Source organism: Macaca mulatta, chromosome 19, assembly GCF_049350105.2.
Source record: "Macaca mulatta isolate MMU2019108-1 chromosome 19, T2T-MMU8v2.0, whole genome shotgun sequence".
Classification (NCBI taxonomy): Eukaryota; Metazoa; Chordata; class Mammalia; order Primates; family Cercopithecidae; genus Macaca; species Macaca mulatta.
The window spans coordinates 67,269,311-67,287,500 of NC_133424.1; the positions used below are offsets into that span (position 1 = coordinate 67,269,311).

General features: G+C 50.1%; 1 protein-coding gene across 13 annotated transcripts in view; it reads right to left on the bottom strand.

The window, feature by feature from the left end:
* The window catches only part of NLRP7 (NLR family pyrin domain containing 7), a 39,068-nt gene that overhangs the window by 11,754 nt on the left and 9,124 nt on the right, over nucleotides 1–18,190 (bottom strand). For 4 of the 13 annotated variants that reach the window (XM_077976031.1, XM_077976029.1, XM_028838357.2 and 1 more), the window contains exons 1-6: nucleotides 13,756–13,958; nucleotides 8,038–8,353; nucleotides 6,152–6,226; nucleotides 4,107–5,685; nucleotides 2,830–3,027; nucleotides 1,191–1,361 (exon numbers count right to left, since the gene is read on the bottom strand). In XM_077976031.1, coding sequence (XP_077832157.1) covers nucleotides 1,191–1,361; nucleotides 2,830–3,027; nucleotides 4,107–5,685; nucleotides 6,152–6,226; nucleotides 8,038–8,314 — 2,300 coding nt within the window. In that variant the 5' untranslated portion in view covers nucleotides 8,315–8,353; nucleotides 13,756–13,958. 13 annotated transcript variants of the gene reach the window in all.

The window sequence follows — 18,190 nt, forward strand, 5'->3', positions numbered from 1 at the left end:
AATCTTTCCTCTGCTCTTTCAAGTATCCCCATGGCCATTAGAGTAACATCCAGCCACATCTCCAAGAGACTGTAATACAATTCTGTGCAACGTTTCACCAAAATGGCCTGTGTGGATGATTTTGTAGGGAAGAAAAAAATTTTTTTTTGAGACAGGATCTCGCTCTGTTGCCCAAGCTGGAGTGCAGTGGCATGATCACAGCTCACCACAACCTCTGTCTCCTGGGCTCAAATGATCCTCCCAACCCCAGCCTCCAGTGTAGCTGGGACTAGAAGGGGCAAATTGATGCTTAATACTCAAAATAAAAATTTTATCCTGGCCAGGTGCAGTGGCTCATGCCTGCAATCCTAGCACTTTGGGATCCGGCCGAGGCAGGTGGATCACTTGAGGTCAGAAGTTCAAGACCAGCCTGGCCAACGTGGTGAAACCCCGTCTCTACTAAAAATACAAACATTTGTTGGGCATGGTGGTGCATGCCTGTAATCCCAGCTACTCGGGAGGCTGAGGCAGGAGAATCGCTTGAAACCCAGGAGGCATAGGTTGCTGTGAGCCGAGATCGCAACACTGCACTCCAGCCTTGGCGACAAGAGTAAAACTCTGTCCCCGCTCAAAAAAAAAAAAAAAAAAAAAAAAACAAGATTCTCATAGAAGTGCAGAGAAGGTTGCATGCTCCATATGAGTACCTAACTCCTGATGATCTGAGATTGATGATCCATTCACCTCAGACTCCCAAAGTGCTGGGATCATAGCACTGCATAGGGCTCAGGCACCAACAATTAGCTTCAGTGCCCGATGATCTGAGATTGAACAGTTTCATCCCAAAACTACCCCGAACCTCTGTCTATGGAATAATTCTCTTGCACAAAATCGGCCCCCATTGCGGAAAAGGCTGGGGGCCGCTGCTCTCCATCCCAACATGTAGGCAAGCTGCAGTCAGGAATAGCACGTCCCTAGAGCCGGAACACAGCACAGAATTCGGGGGGTTTCTTTGCATCGAGAGCTGGTTATGCGACGCAGAAGCCAAGCTGGCGGGGGAAAGAGGAGAGGCTGACTCCCCACACAGGCCTGTTTGAGGAATACATTCCCCGTCTGGGACGGCATCCAAAGTGGTTACCCTTTTCCCTAGATCCCCCAGCAACGTGGTGCAGCGGACTCTGGGTACTGGAGAGAGCGGAGACCGTGAGACCCACCTCAGGTACTGCAGGTTGCATTTGTGATTTCTGAGCAGATCACACAGCAGCAGCAGCATCGTGCGTTCCCACTCGATGTGCCCTTCCAGGGTCAGGTGAGTGAGGGTCCTCTTCCCAATGAAAGCAAGACAGAAGTCCCGGTAAGCAGTGTCAGGGGTGACGTTTTTAATCCTAGGGAAAAGCAGGAGAGATTCCACTTTGAGCGAGCAATCCTCACATTGTGTAGAGACATGTATAAACGAAAAGCTGCTTCACATTTAGAAACTATTAGAAGTTCTTGGCCAGGCACGGCGGTTCGTGTCTGTAATCCCAGCACTTTGGGAGGCCGAGGCAGGAGGATCACCCGAGGTCAGGAGTTCGAGACCAGCCTGGGCAACATGTTGAAACCCCATCTCTACAAAAAATATAAAAATGAAGGCCAGGTGCAGTAGCTCACGTCTATAATCCCAGCACTTTGGGAGTCCGAGGCAAGAGAATCACTTGAGGTCAGGAGTTTGAGACCAGTCTGGGCAACATGGTGAAACCCCAACTCCACAAAAAATACAAAAATTAAGGCCGAGCACAGTGGCTCACGCCTGTAATCCCAGCACTTTGGGAGGCCGAGACGGGCGGATCACGAGGTCAGGAGATCGAGACCATCCTGGCTAACACAGTGAAACCCCGTCTCTACTAAAAATACAAAAAATTAGTTGGGCGTGGTAACGGGCGCCTGTAGTCCCAGCTACTCGGGAGGCTGAGGCAAGAGAATGGCATGAACCTGGGAGGTGGAGGTTCCAGCGAGCCGAGATTGCACCACTGCACTCCAGCCTGGGCGACAAAGCGAGACTCCATCTCAACAACAACAACAAAAATACAAAAATTAGCGGGGGCCAAGACAGGCAGGTCACCTGAGGTCAGGAGTTCGAGGCCAGCCTGACCAACATGGTGAAGCCCCGTCTCTACTAAAAATACAAAAAATTAGCCGGGTATTATGGTGGGTACTTGTAGTCCCAGCTACTCGGGACACTGAAGCAGGAGAATGGCGGGAACCCAGGAGGTGGAGGTTGCAGTGAGCCGAGATCACGCCACTACACTCCAGCCTGGGCGACACAGCACGACTCCATCTAAAGAAAAAAACACTCAAGAAGCAGAGGATCAGGATAAACAACTAATGGATACTAGGCTCAATACCTGGGTGATAAAATCTGTACAACAAACTCCCATGACACACGTTTACCTGTGTAACTAACCTGCACTTGTACCTACTTTTTGGTTTGCTTTGGTAACCAAAAAAAAAAAGATAGCTGGGCCAGGCATGGTGGTTCATGCCTGTAATCCCAGCACTTTTGAAGGCCAAGGCGGGTGCATCACCTTAGGTCAGAAGTTTGAGACCAGCCTGGCCAACATGGAGAAATTCCACCTCTACTAAAAACACAAGATTGCACCACTGCACTCCAGCGTGGGTGACAGAGTGAAATTCTGTCTCAAAAAAAAAAAAAAGAAAAAGAAAGAAAGAAAGAAAAGAAAAAAAAAAAACATAGCTGGAAAATCCCCAAATCCATGGAGATGAAACAACACATTTCTAAATTTAAAAAAAAAAAAAGTGCAAGAAGCTGAGTCATGGTTCAGGGTCTCCCCTGCAAGATGAGTTTCTGCTTACTCCACTTTCTGCAGATGGCAGGTGCTACGGGTTATGTGGTCACAAAGAATCCGCACAGAAGAGTCGCTCAGGAAGCTTTGTTTCACTTCTAGAAACTTCAGATTGCTGTTTGAGCTGAAGAGAGAGCAGAAATCCGTCCAGAGGCGAAGAGAGCGAAGATCCTGCTGAGCCCAGCTGGGAAGCGTTACGTAGGTGCACCTGCGGGAGAACACACGTTCGTCTCCTATGCCTAGTACCTGCGTCAGGGGACGGGGGTCTGCAAACCACATTTCAGTGGCAAAAACCACAATTACTTTTGCACCAACCTAAAACAGTGTCTATAGTAAGCAATATTGAATCACATACTTTGCTAGGAGTATAGATCTTAAGTTTTACAAAAAAATAGCCGGGTGTGGTGGCTCACACCCTCCTTGGCCTCCCAGCACTTTGGGAGGCCGAGGCGGGCAGATCACAAGGTCAGGAGATCGAGACCATCCTGGCTAACACAGTGAAACCCTGTCTCTACTAAAAATACAAGAAAATTAGCCGGGCGTGGTGACGGGCGCCTGTAGTCCCAGCTACTCGCGAGAGAGCTTGCAGTGAGCAGAGATTGCGCCACTGCACTCCAGCCTGGGTGACAGAGCAAGACTCCGTCTCAAAAAAAAAAAAAATTACCTCCCTGCCATTGTTATATATGAAACGGCTCAAGTGTTTGGGGATATTCAGCACCATTCCCACCTGAAAACTAAACACTTAAAAGTCGGTCTTTTAAGCCTCAATTCCTGGCCGGGCTGAGTGAGTGAAGACAGGTGAGGGGGAAGGAGGTGGTGCAGCAGACCAAACAGTGCAGACAGGCCGGGTGCAGTGGCTCAGGTCTGTAATTCCAGCACTTTGGGAAGCCGAGGCGGGCAGATCATCTGAGGTCAGGGTTTCAAGACCAGCCTGGCCAATGTGATGAAACCCCGTCTCTACTAAAACTACAGAAATTAGCTGGGCATGGTGGCAGGCGGCTGTAGTCCAAGCTACCAGAGAGGCTGAGGCAGGAGAATCGCCTGAACCTAGGAGGCAGAGGTTGCAGTGAGCCATTGCACTCCAGCCTGGGTAACAAGAGCAAAACTCTGTCCACAAAAAAAAAAAAAAAAAAAAGCCCCAATTCCTAATTGCCAAATCGCATCTCTGTATTGAACTGTGAAGCTGGAAGAAAGTCCAGCCAGAGGGAAATTGTGACCATCAGCCACAGGGCACAGGAGACGCCGGCCTCTTCCTAGTGGAGCGTGGGTTGGGAAAACAGTCCTTACCTCTCAAATTCAATGTCTGCTTCGAAATCCACGTAATTCTCCAGGAACACCCCCTTTGCTATCTGCAGTGAGACTTTCTCCAAGTCTCGACAATGCTTCAGGCTGAAGGAACAGTGCATCATTTCAGAAGTATTTGTCAAGTTAATAGAAATTTTCTTGAGCGGGGCCACCACCACCTTCGCCAGCTCCTCCTCCTGAGACTCGTACAGGCAGCACAAGACCTCCTTCAGGTCTGTCATGGATAAGGGCTTATCGGCATGAAGACTGGCTTTGCATCGCAGCAATTCCTGTTTGATCTCCGGTGACATCTGGCAGCCAAAAGTGGCCTCCAACTCCTTGACTCTCTTCTCATTAGCCAGGCCGAACAAGAAGTGCCCTACTTGGATCAGGTCGGGGTTCTTGAGTCTTTCTTCTTCGGAAAGCAGCTTCTGCACGTCCCCAATGTCCCAGGCATGGCCGTCCCTGTCCTCCTCCTCCTCCTCCTCCAGGGCGTAGAACAGCGCAGTGAGAAACTGCTGGAAGCTGAGGTGGATGAAGGAGTAGCAGCCTTTGGAGACTCTGTCCTGGCGGAGGATGTCTCTGTCCAGGAACAGGCGGAGGTCGGACTCCTGCACCCCGAGCCTTTCCAGGTCCTCTCCGTGGAGCACGGACATCTGCGCCCACAAACTCTGCGCGGCCAGGAGGCTCAGCGCCCGCAGCGCGCCCCGGAGCTGTGCGCCCTGCGGGAACTGGCTGCAGAGGAAGCGCAGGAACAGCCCCGTGCTGGTGAGGCAGGTGGGGGCCGGGTCCTCCCCCTTCTCCATCTGCAGCTTCAGAGTCGTGCACACGATCCAGCACACCGCGGGCGCCGAGCCCAGCTGGAACAGGGCCGCGTTGCTCCTCATCAACTCAAAGGCACGCATGGCTTGGTCCTCGTCTCCAAAGTGTCTCAGGAAATAGGCCCTCCTGTCCTCCTCCAGGAACCCCTCCACCCTTATGTAGATGGGCTGCTGCACCAGGAGCTGGAGGTCCCTCAGGGCCCTGGGCCGCGTGGTGACCAGCAGGGTTGCCTTGGGTAACATCTTCCTCTTCAGCAAACTCCCCAGGAGGACCGGCACCGGCTTCTGCTGCTCCCAGTCCCCGCAGATGTCCTGGATCAGCGCCCCAGGTGGGACTTTCAGCTCATCAAGGCCGTCGACCACGAACAGGATTCTCTGTGCTTGGGCTAGGATGCTTGGAATGTCATCCTGCAATTCAGGCCAGTCTTTGGAGATCAGCTCTGCAAAACTGCACGGGCCCATGCGGCTGAGCTCCTTGCAGCTGAGGTAGAAAGCGTATCTGACAGTCGGGCTGAGGTTGCAGTCTGTCCAGTCCAGCATACACTTTTTGGCCAGTGTGGTTTTCCCCACGCCCGCGGGGCCGTGCAGCACCACGGTGTAAGGTGTTAGCTTCCTCGGTGTTCTGGGATTCAAGAATGGAATGAACCGTTGGTTTCTCTGAATGACGTCGTCATGGAAACTGTCAATGTCTCCTTGCCAAAAGGTGTTCTTCCAGACCAAAGATTGTTTCTGCACTGAATTTCTCCGTCCCTCCTTTTCACCTGCAGTGACAGCCCACAGGACAGTTGAGGTTGATGATTACACTCTTCTGAAAATAACTTTGCCAAGTACCAGAAATGAGGGCCGGGTACGGTGGCTCACGCCTGTAATCCCAGCACTTCGGGAGGCCGAGGTGGGTGGATCACTTGAGGTCAGGAGTTCAAGACCAACCTGGCCAAGATAGTGAAACCCCGTCTCTACTAAAAATACAAAACATTAGCTGGGGGTAGTGGCGGGCGCCTGTAATCCCAGCTACTCAAGAGGCTGAGGCAGAGAATTGCTTGAACCCGGGAGGCGGAGGTTGCAATGAGCAGAGATGGAACCACTGCACGCCAGCCTGGGGGACAGAGCAAGATTCCGTCTCAAAAAAAAAAAAAAAAAACAGAAATGAAGAAAACCAGGAAGAAGTGATGCACCTTGCACGCTCTCAAACACCACACTCATGACCACAAGACCGTATTTACCCACCTGGCTTTTCTAACTCTGAGTCTTCTTCTGCATCTCCCAGCTGAGGGTTATCTATTTCTTGCACCTGTCCGGCCTCTGTAAAATACTTAGATGTAAGCCTGACACAGCAATTTGCACTGCGTAAATCAGACATTATTATACATAAAGTGTCAGCCGGGCGTGGCGGCTCACGCCTGTAATCCCAGCACTTTGAGAGGCTGAGGTGGGCAAATCACAAGGTCAGGAGCTCAAGACCAGCCTGGCCAATGTGGCAAAACCCCATCTCTACTAAAAATACCAAAAAAAAAAAAAAAATTAGCCAGGTATGATGGCACAGGCCTGTAATCCCAGCTACTCGGGAGGCTGAGATAGGAGAATCACTTGAACCTGGAGGCGGAGGTTGCAGTGAGCCAAGATCTCACCACTGCACTCCAGCCTGAGTGACAGAGCGAGACTCTGTCTCAAAAAAAAAAAAGTGTCAAATATATACACATATATTTACAGATGGGGTCTCAATATGTTCCCTAGACTGGATTCAAACTCCTGGATTCAAGCAATTCTCCCACCTCAAGACTCCTAAGTCGCTGGGACTACAGGAACACATCACTGCCTTTGGCTCAAATATTCTTTTTTTTTTTTTTTTGGTCCTATTGGCCCCACCCTTGTAACCTCATTTCATCTTTACTCCTGAAGTCCTATCTCCAAATACATAGTCACATGGCAGGTGGGGAGGCGGTTAGAGCTTCAGTAAAAGTTTTCTGGACACAATTCAGTACCTGGTTTAGAAGATTGTCTGGTTTTTTTTTTCTCTCTAGAATAACTAGCATGTTATTTCCTGACAAATAGAAACTCGAATCTTTCCCGCATTTAAAAATAGAACAACTTGCTTCTTCAAAAACACAGAATTACCATATGACCTAGCAATTTTGCCCCCACAGAACAGAGTCAATAGGTATCCTTCCAGACCAAAGATCGTTTCTCCGTAATGTTTCCGGAGGAGGCGGAGGTTGCAGTGAGATTGCGTCACTGCACTCCAGCCTGGCGACAAAGCAAAACTCCATCTCAAAAAAACATAAAATAATAAAAAATTATTCCAAAACAGTGTTTAAAAGCATGCTGCCAGACATGGTGGCTCACACCTGTAATCTCAGCCTCTTGGGAGACTGAGGCAAGAGGCCCAGGAGTTCGAAACCAGCCTCATCAACATAGCAAGACCCCATCTCTACAAAAGAGAAAAAAAAATTAGCTTGGAAGGCTGAGATGGGATGATAGCATGAGCCCAGGAGTTGGAGGCTGCAGTGAACCATGATCGTACCAATGCACTCCAGCCTGGGCAACAGATTGAAATCCTGTCTCGAAGGAAAAAGAAAAAAATGCTGAGCCAAGCACAGGACAGGTACCTGTATCTCCAGCTACTCAACAGGCTGAGGCAGGAGGATTGCTTAAGGCAAGGCGTTTGAGGTTGTAGTGTACTGTGATTATGGCTGTGAAGAGCCTGGGCAATGTAGCAAGACCACATCTCTTAAAATATGCTAAAAATGCAAAACAGGTAATAGGAAAGTTAAGATCATGAGTATACAAATCTATCTAATTTTTTTGAGATAGAGTCTCACTCCGTTGCCCAGGCTGGAGTGCAATGGCACTATCTCAGCTCACAGCAACCTCCGCCTCCCGAATCACAGGGATTACACACACCCACCACCCCGCCACGCCTGGCTAATTTTTGTATTTTTAGTAGAGACGGGGTTTTACCATGTTTGTCAGGCAGGTCTCAAACTCCTGACCTCAGGTGATCCCCCCCTCCCACTCAGCTTCCCAAATCGCTAGGGTTACAGGCATGAGCCACCGCACCCGGCCAGGGCTCCTTCTTTGTTACAAATGACCAGGACACCCCAGGTTCTACTTACCCAGCATCTCAGACTTTGCCATCTTACACAATTCTGTGAGGTTCATCTCTTCCAAGACAGTCACAGTTGCACTCCTTATCCAATTTTCTGAGGACGTGTGGATTAGAATTTCTGCCAGCTTCTTGCCGTCAGCCTCTTCCACCTCAGACCATGGGGCCTTCTGCAGCACGTCTTCCAGGGGAAGAGCCCTTAAGAGGGATTTGAAACTCTTTAATTCATCCTCGTTCAGCTGCTCCAGAAGGGTCTGCAGCGTCCACTCGAGCTGTGGCGATGTCATAGTGCTCCACGTATAAGACCTTAGGTTAAGGCTAAAGAACTGGGAGAAAAAAGAAACAACAGTTCATGGCTGGGCGCGGTGGCTCACGTCCGTCATCCCAGCACTTTGGGAGGCCGAGGCGGGCAGATCATGAGGTCAGGAGACGGAGACCATCCTGGCTAACACGGTGAAACCCCATCTCTACTAAAAATACAAAAAAAAAAAAAAAATTAGCCGGGCGCGGTGGCTCACGCCTGTAATCCCAGCACTTTGGGAGGCCGAGGCGGGCGGATCACAAGGTCAGGAGATCGAGACCATGGTGAAACCCCGTTTCTACTAAAAATAGAAAAAATTAGCTGGGCGCAGTGGCGGGCGCCTGTAGTCCCAGCTACTCGGGAGGCTGAGGCAGGAGAATGGCGTGAACCCGGGAGGCGGAGCTTGCAGTGAGCCGAGATCGCGCCACTGCACTCCAGCCTGGGTGACAGAGCAAGACTCCGTCTCAAAAAAAAAAAAAAAAAATTAGCCGGGCGTGGTGGCGGGCGCCTGTAGTCCCAGCTACTCAGGAGACTGAGGCAGGAGAATGGCGTGAAACCCGGGAGGCAGAGCTTGCAGTGAGCCGAGATTGCACCACTGCACTCCAGCCTGGGTGACAGAGCCAGACTCCGTCTCAAAAAAAAAAAAGAAAGAAAAAACAATTAATGAGTTACCATCATTAAATGAAACAACAGCTGCCTATGTGCTGAGAATGAGACTGTTCCCGCTGCACCAGGAGTGCTAAAATATTACGTAGACTGAATTAAGAGACGGAAAATCTGGCCCAGCACAGTGGCTCATGCCTGCAATCTCAGCACTCTGGGAGGCCGAGGGGGGCAGATCGCCTGAGGCCAGGAGTTCGAGACCAGCCTGGCTAACATGGTAAAAAGGACGAACCAAAAAAAAAAAATACAAAGAAAGAAGAGTCAGTGGCATGCTAGGGCCAGCCTGTGCTGGCTAATGGGGGCTTCCTACACGTACCTATACCAAGTCTGTGGGTCGTGATTTCACACTGATAGTACAAAGGGGAGTGTTTATGCCACGGAAATCAGCAACATGGCAGGGCACAGTGGCTCACGCCTGTAATCCCAGCACTTTGGGAGGCCAAGGCGGGTGGATCACCTGAGGTCAGGAGCACCAGACCAGCCTCACCAACATGGTGAAACCCCATCTCTACTGAAAATACAAAAATTAGCCAGGCATGGAGGCCGGTGCCTGTAATTCCAGCTACTCGGGAGGCTGAGACAGGAGAATCACTTGAACCTGGGAGGTGGAGGCTGCATGATCTGAGATCTCACCATTGCACTCGAGCCTGGGCAACAAGAACAAAACTCTGTCTCAAACAAACAAAAAAAGAAATCAGCAAACACTACAAACCAAGACTTCCTCGCCACCAACCCCCGGGGCCACTTGTTTAACATTTCAGCCCTCCACTGAATGAGACACATTGAAAACAAATAGCAAGAGGTCAGATGTAAATATAACTGTACTGGCCGGGTGCGGTGGCTCAGGCCTGGAATCCCAGCACTTTGGGAGGCCGAGGCAGGTGGATCACCTGATGTCAGCCGTTTGAGACCAGCCTGGCCCACGTGGAGAAACCCCCTCTCTACTAAAAATATAGAAGCCAGCCAGGCGTAGTGGCAGGAACCTGTAATCCCAGGTACTGGGAGGCTGAGGCAAGAGAATCGCTTGAACCCAGGAGGCAGAGGTTGCAGTGAGCCGAGATGGCGCCATTGGACTCCAGCCTGGGCAACAAGAGCGAAACTCCGTTTAAATAAATAAATTAATTAATTAAATAAGGCCAGGTGCAGTGGCTCACGCCTGTAATCCCAGCACGTTGGGAGGCGGAGGCAGCAGGATCACCTGATGTCAGACGTTTGAGACCAGCCTGGCCCACGTGGAGAAACCCCGTCTCTACTAAAAATATAGAAGCCAGCCAGGTATAGTGGCAGGAACCTGTAATCCCAGGTACTTGGGAGGCTGAGGCAGGAGAATCACTTGAACCCAGGAGGCGGAGGTTGCAGTGAGCCAAGATGGCGTCATTGTACTCCAGCCTGGGCAACAAGAGCGAAACTCTGTCTCAAAAAAAAAAAAAAAAAAAAAAAAATCGTAGCCAGGCCTGGTGGTGGTACATGCCTGTAGTCCTAGATACTTGGGAGGCTGACCCAGGAGAATCGTCTGAGCCTGCGATTTGGCGGTTGCAGAGAGCCACTGCACTCCTTGCCTGGGTGACAGAGTGAGGCCCTGTCTCAAAAGTAAGTAACTAATGGCTGGGCGCGGTGGCTCACACCTGTAATCCCAACACTTTGGGAGGCCGAGGCAGCAGGATCCCTTGAATCTGGGGAGTTGGAGACCAGCCTGAGAAGCAAGGCCAAAACCTATCTCTACTCTAGCTACTTGGGGAGCTGAGGCAGGAGGATTTCTTGAGCCCGGAAAAAGCTGAGGCTGCAGTGAGTCAAGATCGTACTACTGCATTCTAGCCTGGGTGACAAAGTGAGACTCTGCCTCCAAAAAAAAAAAAAAAAAAGAGGGAGGCAGCCTGGAAAATAAATAACAGAAAATGACTTGCCAAGCCCAGGTGGTGATAGAGGTGGACAGCTTTACCCTTGCAGGGAACAGCAACTTTTTTCCCCAGCTGTGAGGTATAATTACATCTATACAATTTTAGGACAGAGTGGGAACAGCATGTGAGCCCAGGAGTTCCCAACCAGCCTGGGCAATGCAACAATGCAAGGAGACCTTGTCTCTATTTTTGAAGTATTTTTAAAGTCATATATACAATGTTTACTTGTGTACAGCATGGAGCAATGTTATATATACAGTGACATGATTACCACAATCAAGCTAATTAACATATCCACTCCCTCATATAGTTGCCTTTCCTTTTTGCAGAGAGAACATTTGATCTACTTAGAAAAATTCAGGGTTTTTTTTTTTTTTTCCAGAAATTCTTGCTCTGTTGCCCAGGCTGGAGTGTAGTGGTGCAAGGCTCACTGCAATCTCCGCCTCGTGGGTTCAAGTGATTCTCCTGCCTCAGCCTCCCAAGTAGCTGAGATCACAGGCATGTGCCACCACACCCTAATTTTTTTTTGTATTTTTAGTACAGATGGGGTTTCACCATGTTGGCCAGGCTGGTCTTGAACTCCCGACCTCAGGTGATCCACCTACCTCGGCCTCCCAAAGTGCAGGGTATGAACCACTGGGCCCGGCCAAGTACTTTTTTTTTTTTTTTTTTTTTTTTTTAAGATGGAGTCTCAGCCGGGCGCGGTGGCTCAAGCCTGTAATCCCAGCACTTTGGGAGGCCGAGACGGGCGGATCACAAGGTCAGGAGATCGAGACCATCCTCGCTAACACGGTGAAACCCCGTCTCTACTAAAAATACAAAAAACTAGCCGGGCGTGGTGGCGGCGCCTGTGGTCCCAGCTACTCGGGAGGCTGAGGCAGGAGAAGGGCGGGAACCCGGGAGGCGGAGCTTGCAGTGAGCTGAGATCTGGCCACTGCACTCCAGCCTGGGCGACAGAGCGAGACTCCGTCTCAAAAAAAAAAAAAAAAAAAAAAAAAAAAAAAAAGATGGAGTCTCACTCTGTTGCCCAGGCTGAAGCACAGTGACATGATCTTGACTCACAGCAACCTCCAACTCCCAGGTTCAAGCAATTCTCATACCTCAGCCTCCCGAGACGCTGGGACTACAGGTGCACATCACCACACCTGACTAATTTTTGTATTTTTAGTACAGACGGGTTTCTCCATGTTGGCCAGGTCGGTCTTGAACTCCTGACCTCAGGTGATCCACCCGCAGCGGCCTCCCAAAGTGCTAGGATTACAGGTGTGAGCCAGGGCATCCAGAAATCTTTTTTTTTTTTTTTTTTTTGAGACAATTTCACTCTCATTGCCCAGGCTGGAGTGCAACGGCGTGATCTCAGCTCACTGCAACCTCCGCCTCCTGGGTTCAAGTGATTCTCCTGCCTCAGCCTTCCAAGTAGCTGGGATTACAGGCGCGCACCACCACACCCGGCTGATTTTGTATTTTTAGTAGAGACGGGGTTTCTCCATGTTGGTCAGGCTGGTCTCAGACTTCCGACCTCAGGTGATCTGAAAGTGCTGGGATTACAGGAGTGAGTCGCCACGCCCGGCTTCCTGTTTTTTTTTAAAAAAAAAAAAAAAAAAAAAAAAAAGTGTCGGCCGGGCGCGGTGGCTCAAGCCTGTAATCCCAGCACTTTGGGAGGCCGAGACGGGCGGATCACGAGGTCAGGAGATCGAGACCATCCTGGCTAACACAATGAAACCCCATCTATACTAAAAAATACAAAAAACTAGCCGGGCGAGATGGCGGCGCCTGTAGTCCCAGCTACTCCGGAGGCTGAGGCAGGAGAATGGCCTAAACCCGGGAGGTGGAGCTTGCAGTGAGCTGAGATCCGGCCACTGCACTCCAGCCTGGGCGACAGAGCGAGACTCTGTCTCAAAAAAAAATAAAAAACAGGGTTACCTCTCATCAGGCTGGAGTGCAGTGCACAATCACACCTCATTGCAGCCCCCACCTCCCGACTCAGGTGATCCTCCCACCTCACCCCACAACTAGCCTGGACACAGCACGCGGTCTGGCCTTCTTTGTTTTTTGAGACGGAGTCTCCCTCTGTGTCCCAGACTGGAGTGCAGTGGCACGATCTCAGCTCACTGCAACCTCCCCCCTTCCAGGTTTAAGCCATTCTCCTGCCTCAACCTTCCAACTAACAGGGATTACAGGCATGCACCACTACACCTGGCTAACTTTTGTGTTTTTAGTAGAGACGGGGTTTCACCATTTTGGGCAGGCTAGTCTCGAACTCCTGGCCTCAAATGATTCGCCCATCTCAGCCTCCCAAAGTGTTGGGATAACAGGCATGAGCCATTGTGACTGGCCTTGTCTTTTTTGGAGAGACAGTTTTACCATGTTGCCCAGACTAGTCTCAAACTCCTGAGCTCCTCTAAACTATATTTGAATAGAAGTCCTTAAGACAACATTAGGCCAGGCGCGGTGGCTCACACCTGGAATCCCAGCACTTTGGGAGGCCGAGGCAGACGGATCACCTAAAGTCAGGAGTTCAAGACCAGCCTAGCCAACATGGTGAAACCCTGTGTCTACTAAAAATACAAAAATTAGCTGGGCGTGGTGGCGGGTGCCTGTAATCCCAGCTACTCAGGAGACTGAGGCAAGAAAATCCCAGGAGGCGGAGGTTGCAGTGAGCAGAGATCATGCCACTGTACACCAGCCTGGGCAAGAGTGAGACTCTGTCTAAAAAAAAAAAAAAGAAAAGAAAAGAAAGAAAAACATCCTTCCAGCATCCTCACACCAACCATTAAGGCTTAGGGAAGGGCTATGGTGGAAACTCAACCAATGATGTCTTCTCCCTTAAACGAGGAGAAAAATCAATGTAAGAACCAGCACTCACCTCCCTTAGGTCAGGTCTTGGTTCCAGCCTGTAATTTCTGCAAAGGAACTGGATATAAAACTCAACCACTAATTACTTCTCCCTTGAAGAGACAAATAAATTGATTCAAGAACCAGCACTCACCTCCCTTAGGTCTGGACTTGCTTCCAGCCTGTATTTTCTGCAAAGGAACTGGATAAAAAGGGGAGGTCTCTGATTGGCCCTCAGTACACAGGGTGGAGACCTTTCCTGCCCAGGGTGGAGCCACCCCACTGAGATTAACATTGGGCGATTCCCAACCGCTGACCTCAGACTCACCTTGACATCACCTGGGCCCCATCCTCAGGGATTCAGCTGTAATTGGGCTGCAGTGGGCTTTGGGGAAGCACTGCTTGTTGAATCTCCCCAGGTGAGGTTAATGTGCAATTCCCTTCCTAGACCACCGGGGTCAGGTGTGATAGGTGACAGAACAGGAAATACACATTTTGGATTTTGCAAGGTACCTGGCTCCCAGCTCTAGAAACGCTTGCAGAGAAAAAAAATTAAACAAAAATAAATAAATTAAAATTTTTAAAAGAAGAGGATAAAAACTTTTGTGACTTCCTAAGTTACAAATAAAACAAGTCTACTTTGTGGCCAACTGTGGTGGCTCCTGCCTATAAATCCCAGCAGGCCGAGAGGCCTAGGCCAGCAGATCTCTAGGGGCCAGGAGTTTGAGACCAGCCTAGGCAACATAGCAAGATGCATTCTCTACAAAAATATTTAATAATTAGCCATGCATAGGCTGGGCGTGGTAGCTCATGCCTATATTCCCAGCACTTTGGGAGGCCGAGGTGGGTGTATCACCTGATGTCAGGAGTTCAAGACCAGCCTGGCCAACATGGTGAAACCCTGTCTCTACTAAAAATACAAAAATTAGCCAGGCGTGGTAGCGGGTGCCTCTAATCCCAGCTACTTGGGAGGCTGAGACACGAGAATCACTTGAACCCAGGAGGCAGAGGTTGCAGTGACGTGAGATCACGCCATTGCACTCCAGTCTGGGTGACAAGAGCAAGACTGTCTCAAACAAAAACAAGAACAAAAAACATTATCCATACATGATGGCCTGCACCTGTAATCCCAGCTATTCAGGAGGCTGAGCTGGGAGGATGACCTGAGCCCAGGAGTTTGAGGCTGCAGTGAGCTGTGATTGTGCCACCCCACTTCAGCCTGGGCCACAGAGGAGACCCTGTCTCAAAAAAATAAATAACTGATATTTAATTTTTTTTTTTTTTGAGATGGAGTCTCGCTCTGTGGTCCAGGCTGGAATGCAGTAGTGCAGTCTCAGTTCACTGCAACCTCCGCTCCCCAGGTTCAAGCAATTCTTGCGCCTCAGCCTCCCGAGTAGCTGGGACTGAAGGCACACACCACCATGCCTGACTAATTTTTTGTATTTTTAGTAGAGACGGGGTTTCACCATATTGGCCAGGCTGGTCTCAAACTCCTGATGTCAGGCAATCCACCCACCTCGGCCTTCCAAAGTGCTGGGATTACAGGCATGAGCCACCGCACCTGGCCTAAAATTGTTTTTAAATAAAACAGCGTATGTTGTGGAAAGCATTCAGCACATAATTTTGGTAAACTGTTAATTTAACGGAAGCAAACGGTCCCACAAATGGAGACGGATATATCATCAGCAGCATGCCAGCTATAGAGACAGGCACTGTGGAGGCCGGACACGGTAGCTCACGCCTGTAATCCCTGTACTTCGGAAGGCCAAGGTGGGTGGATCATCTGAGGTCAGGAGTTCGAGACCAACCTGGGCAACATGACAAAACACCCCCTCCTCGCTACTAAAAATAAAAAATTAGCCAGGCATGGTGCTATGCACCTGTAATCCCAGCTACTCAGGAGGCTGAGGCATGAGAATTGATTGAACCTGGGAGCCGGAGAATGCAGTGAGCCCAGATTGTACCACTGCACTCCAGCCTGGGCGACAGAGACTCCATCTTAAAAAAAAAAAAAAAAAGAGAGAGAGAGAGAGAGATGGCCAGCCGCAGTGATTCACGAATGGAATCCCAGCATTTTGGGAGGCTGAGGCGCGAGGATGGCCTGAGTCCAGGAGTTCAAGACCAGCCTAAGTGACATGGTGAGACTCCCTCTCTGAAAAAAAAGAAAATAAAAACAATCAAAATAAATTCTATTCTAGCTGACAAAAAAAAAAAAGAGAGAGAGTATATTTTGTTAAAGCATTTGACCTGGCCGGGCGCGGTGGCTCAAGCCTGTAATCCCAGCACTTTGGGAGGCCGAGGCGGGCGGATCACAAGGTCAGGAGATCGAGACCACAGTGAAACCCCGTCTCTACTAAAAATACAAAAAAAAAAAATTAGCCGGGCGCGGTGGCGGGCGCCTGTAGTCCCAGCTACTCAGGAGGCTGAGGCAGGAGAATGGCGGGAACCCGGGAGGCGGAGCTTGCAGTGAGCCGAGATCGCGCCACTGCACTCCAGCCTGGGCAACAGCGTGAGACTCCGTCTCAAAAAAAAAAAAAAAAAAAAAAAGCATTTGACCTTTAGTCCTAGAGCAGCTATGGAGAGAGAAAGGTAAAAGAGGTATCTCTTGTTATGCATGGCCAGGCCCTCCAACCACACCTGAGTTTATGTTAACGAGGTGATTTTTGGAAAGCCCCTAGATAACCCCACAAGGGCGGGGGACTGGCTGCCGATGACAACGATTAGACATTAGGAACTTTCAGCCCCAGGCTCCAAGTGTCCTCCAGGGAGGGGAGAGGCGCCGAAGGTTGAATTGATTATGAACTGCCAGCTATGTGATCATCAGCATAGCCCACCTAAGGAATCCTCCAGAAACTCCAAAAGGAAAGGGTTTGGGCCGGGCGTCCTGTGGCTCATGCCTGTAATCCCAACACTTTGGGAGGCCTAGATGGGAGGATTGCTTGAGCCCAAGAATTCTAGACCAGTCTGGACAAGATAGCAAGACCCTAGCTCTACAAAAAAAATGAAAAATGAGCCAGGCATGGTGGAGTGCACCTGTGGACCCCGCTACTCAGGAGGCTGCGGTGTGAGAATCACTTGAACGCAGGAGGCAGAGGCTGCAGTGAGTTGAGATCACGCCACTGCACTCCAGCCTGGGTGACGGAGTGAGACTGTCTCAAAAAAAAAAAAAAAAAAAAAACACGAAAGAGTTCAGAAGAGCTTCCTGGTTGGTGAACTGGGGTGCACCCATGTGCCAGGACTGTGGTGCACCCCAGGCCCACAGGGACAGAAACTCCTGCACTCGGGACTCCTCTGAACCTCCCCCAATGCATCTCCTCCTTCACTGTTCATTTATATCCTTTAAAATATCCTTTAAAATATCCTTTGTAGGCCAGGCACAGTGGCTCAGGCCTGTAATCCCAGCACTTTGGGAGGCTGAGGCAGATAGATCACTTGAGGTCAGTAGTTTGAGACCAGCCCCAGCCAACATGGTGAAACTGCGCCTCTACAAAAATACAAAAATCAGCCAGACATGGTAGCTCACGCCTGTAATCCCAGCTACTCGAGAGGCTGAGGCGAGAGAATCGTTTGAACCCGGGAGGCAAACGTTGTAGTGAGCCGAGATCGCACCACGGCACTCCAGCCTGGATGCGACAGAGTGAGACTCTATCTCACAAAAAAAAAAAAAAAGAAGAAGAAGAAGAAGAAAAAAGAAAACCCTCTTTTAGTAACAAAAACAAAAATGAAAAAGTGTGAATCAGCCTGCACTGTGGCCCGCGTCCTGGCTGCTGAGTGTCACATGGCTCTAGACAGGGCACCTTTGCCTCCTCATTGTTCCTGTAGATCGGATTTCTGACAGGAGGGTCATCAAACGAATTTGCATCTGCATGATTCCTATAGATAAAACTCTGAGACGTTAGAATTACAAGGCTTTTGTTTAAGGATGGTTTCAGATGTTTTTCAGACCCTGAATTCCAGCCAAACAGCTGACACTAACCAGCGTGAAGACCCCACTGAGGAACGGGGTCAGCATGAGAACACTGCGTCTTCAGGTCCCCGTCTCCACCAGCACTCAGCATGGCCACACTCTGGCCCACACCAAAACACTTAAAAACCCTAGCGGCGGCCGGGCGCGGACGCTCACACCTGTAACTCCAGCACTTTGGGAGGCCACGGCAGGTGAATCACCTGAGGTCAAGAGTTCAAGACCAGCCTGGCCAACATAGTGAAACCCCGTCTCTACTAAAAATACGAAAATTAGTCGGGTGTGGTGGCGGGTGCCTGTAGTCCCAGCTCCTCAGGAGGCTGAGGCACGAGAATCGATTGAACCCAGGAGGTGTAGGTTGCAGTGAGCTGACATCATACCACTGCACTCCAGTCTGAGTGACAGAGTGGGACTCCATCTCAAAAAAAAGAAGAAAAAAAAAAAAAACCCCAGCCCCGGCCAGGCACAGTGGCTCACATCTGTAACCCCAGGACTTTGGGAG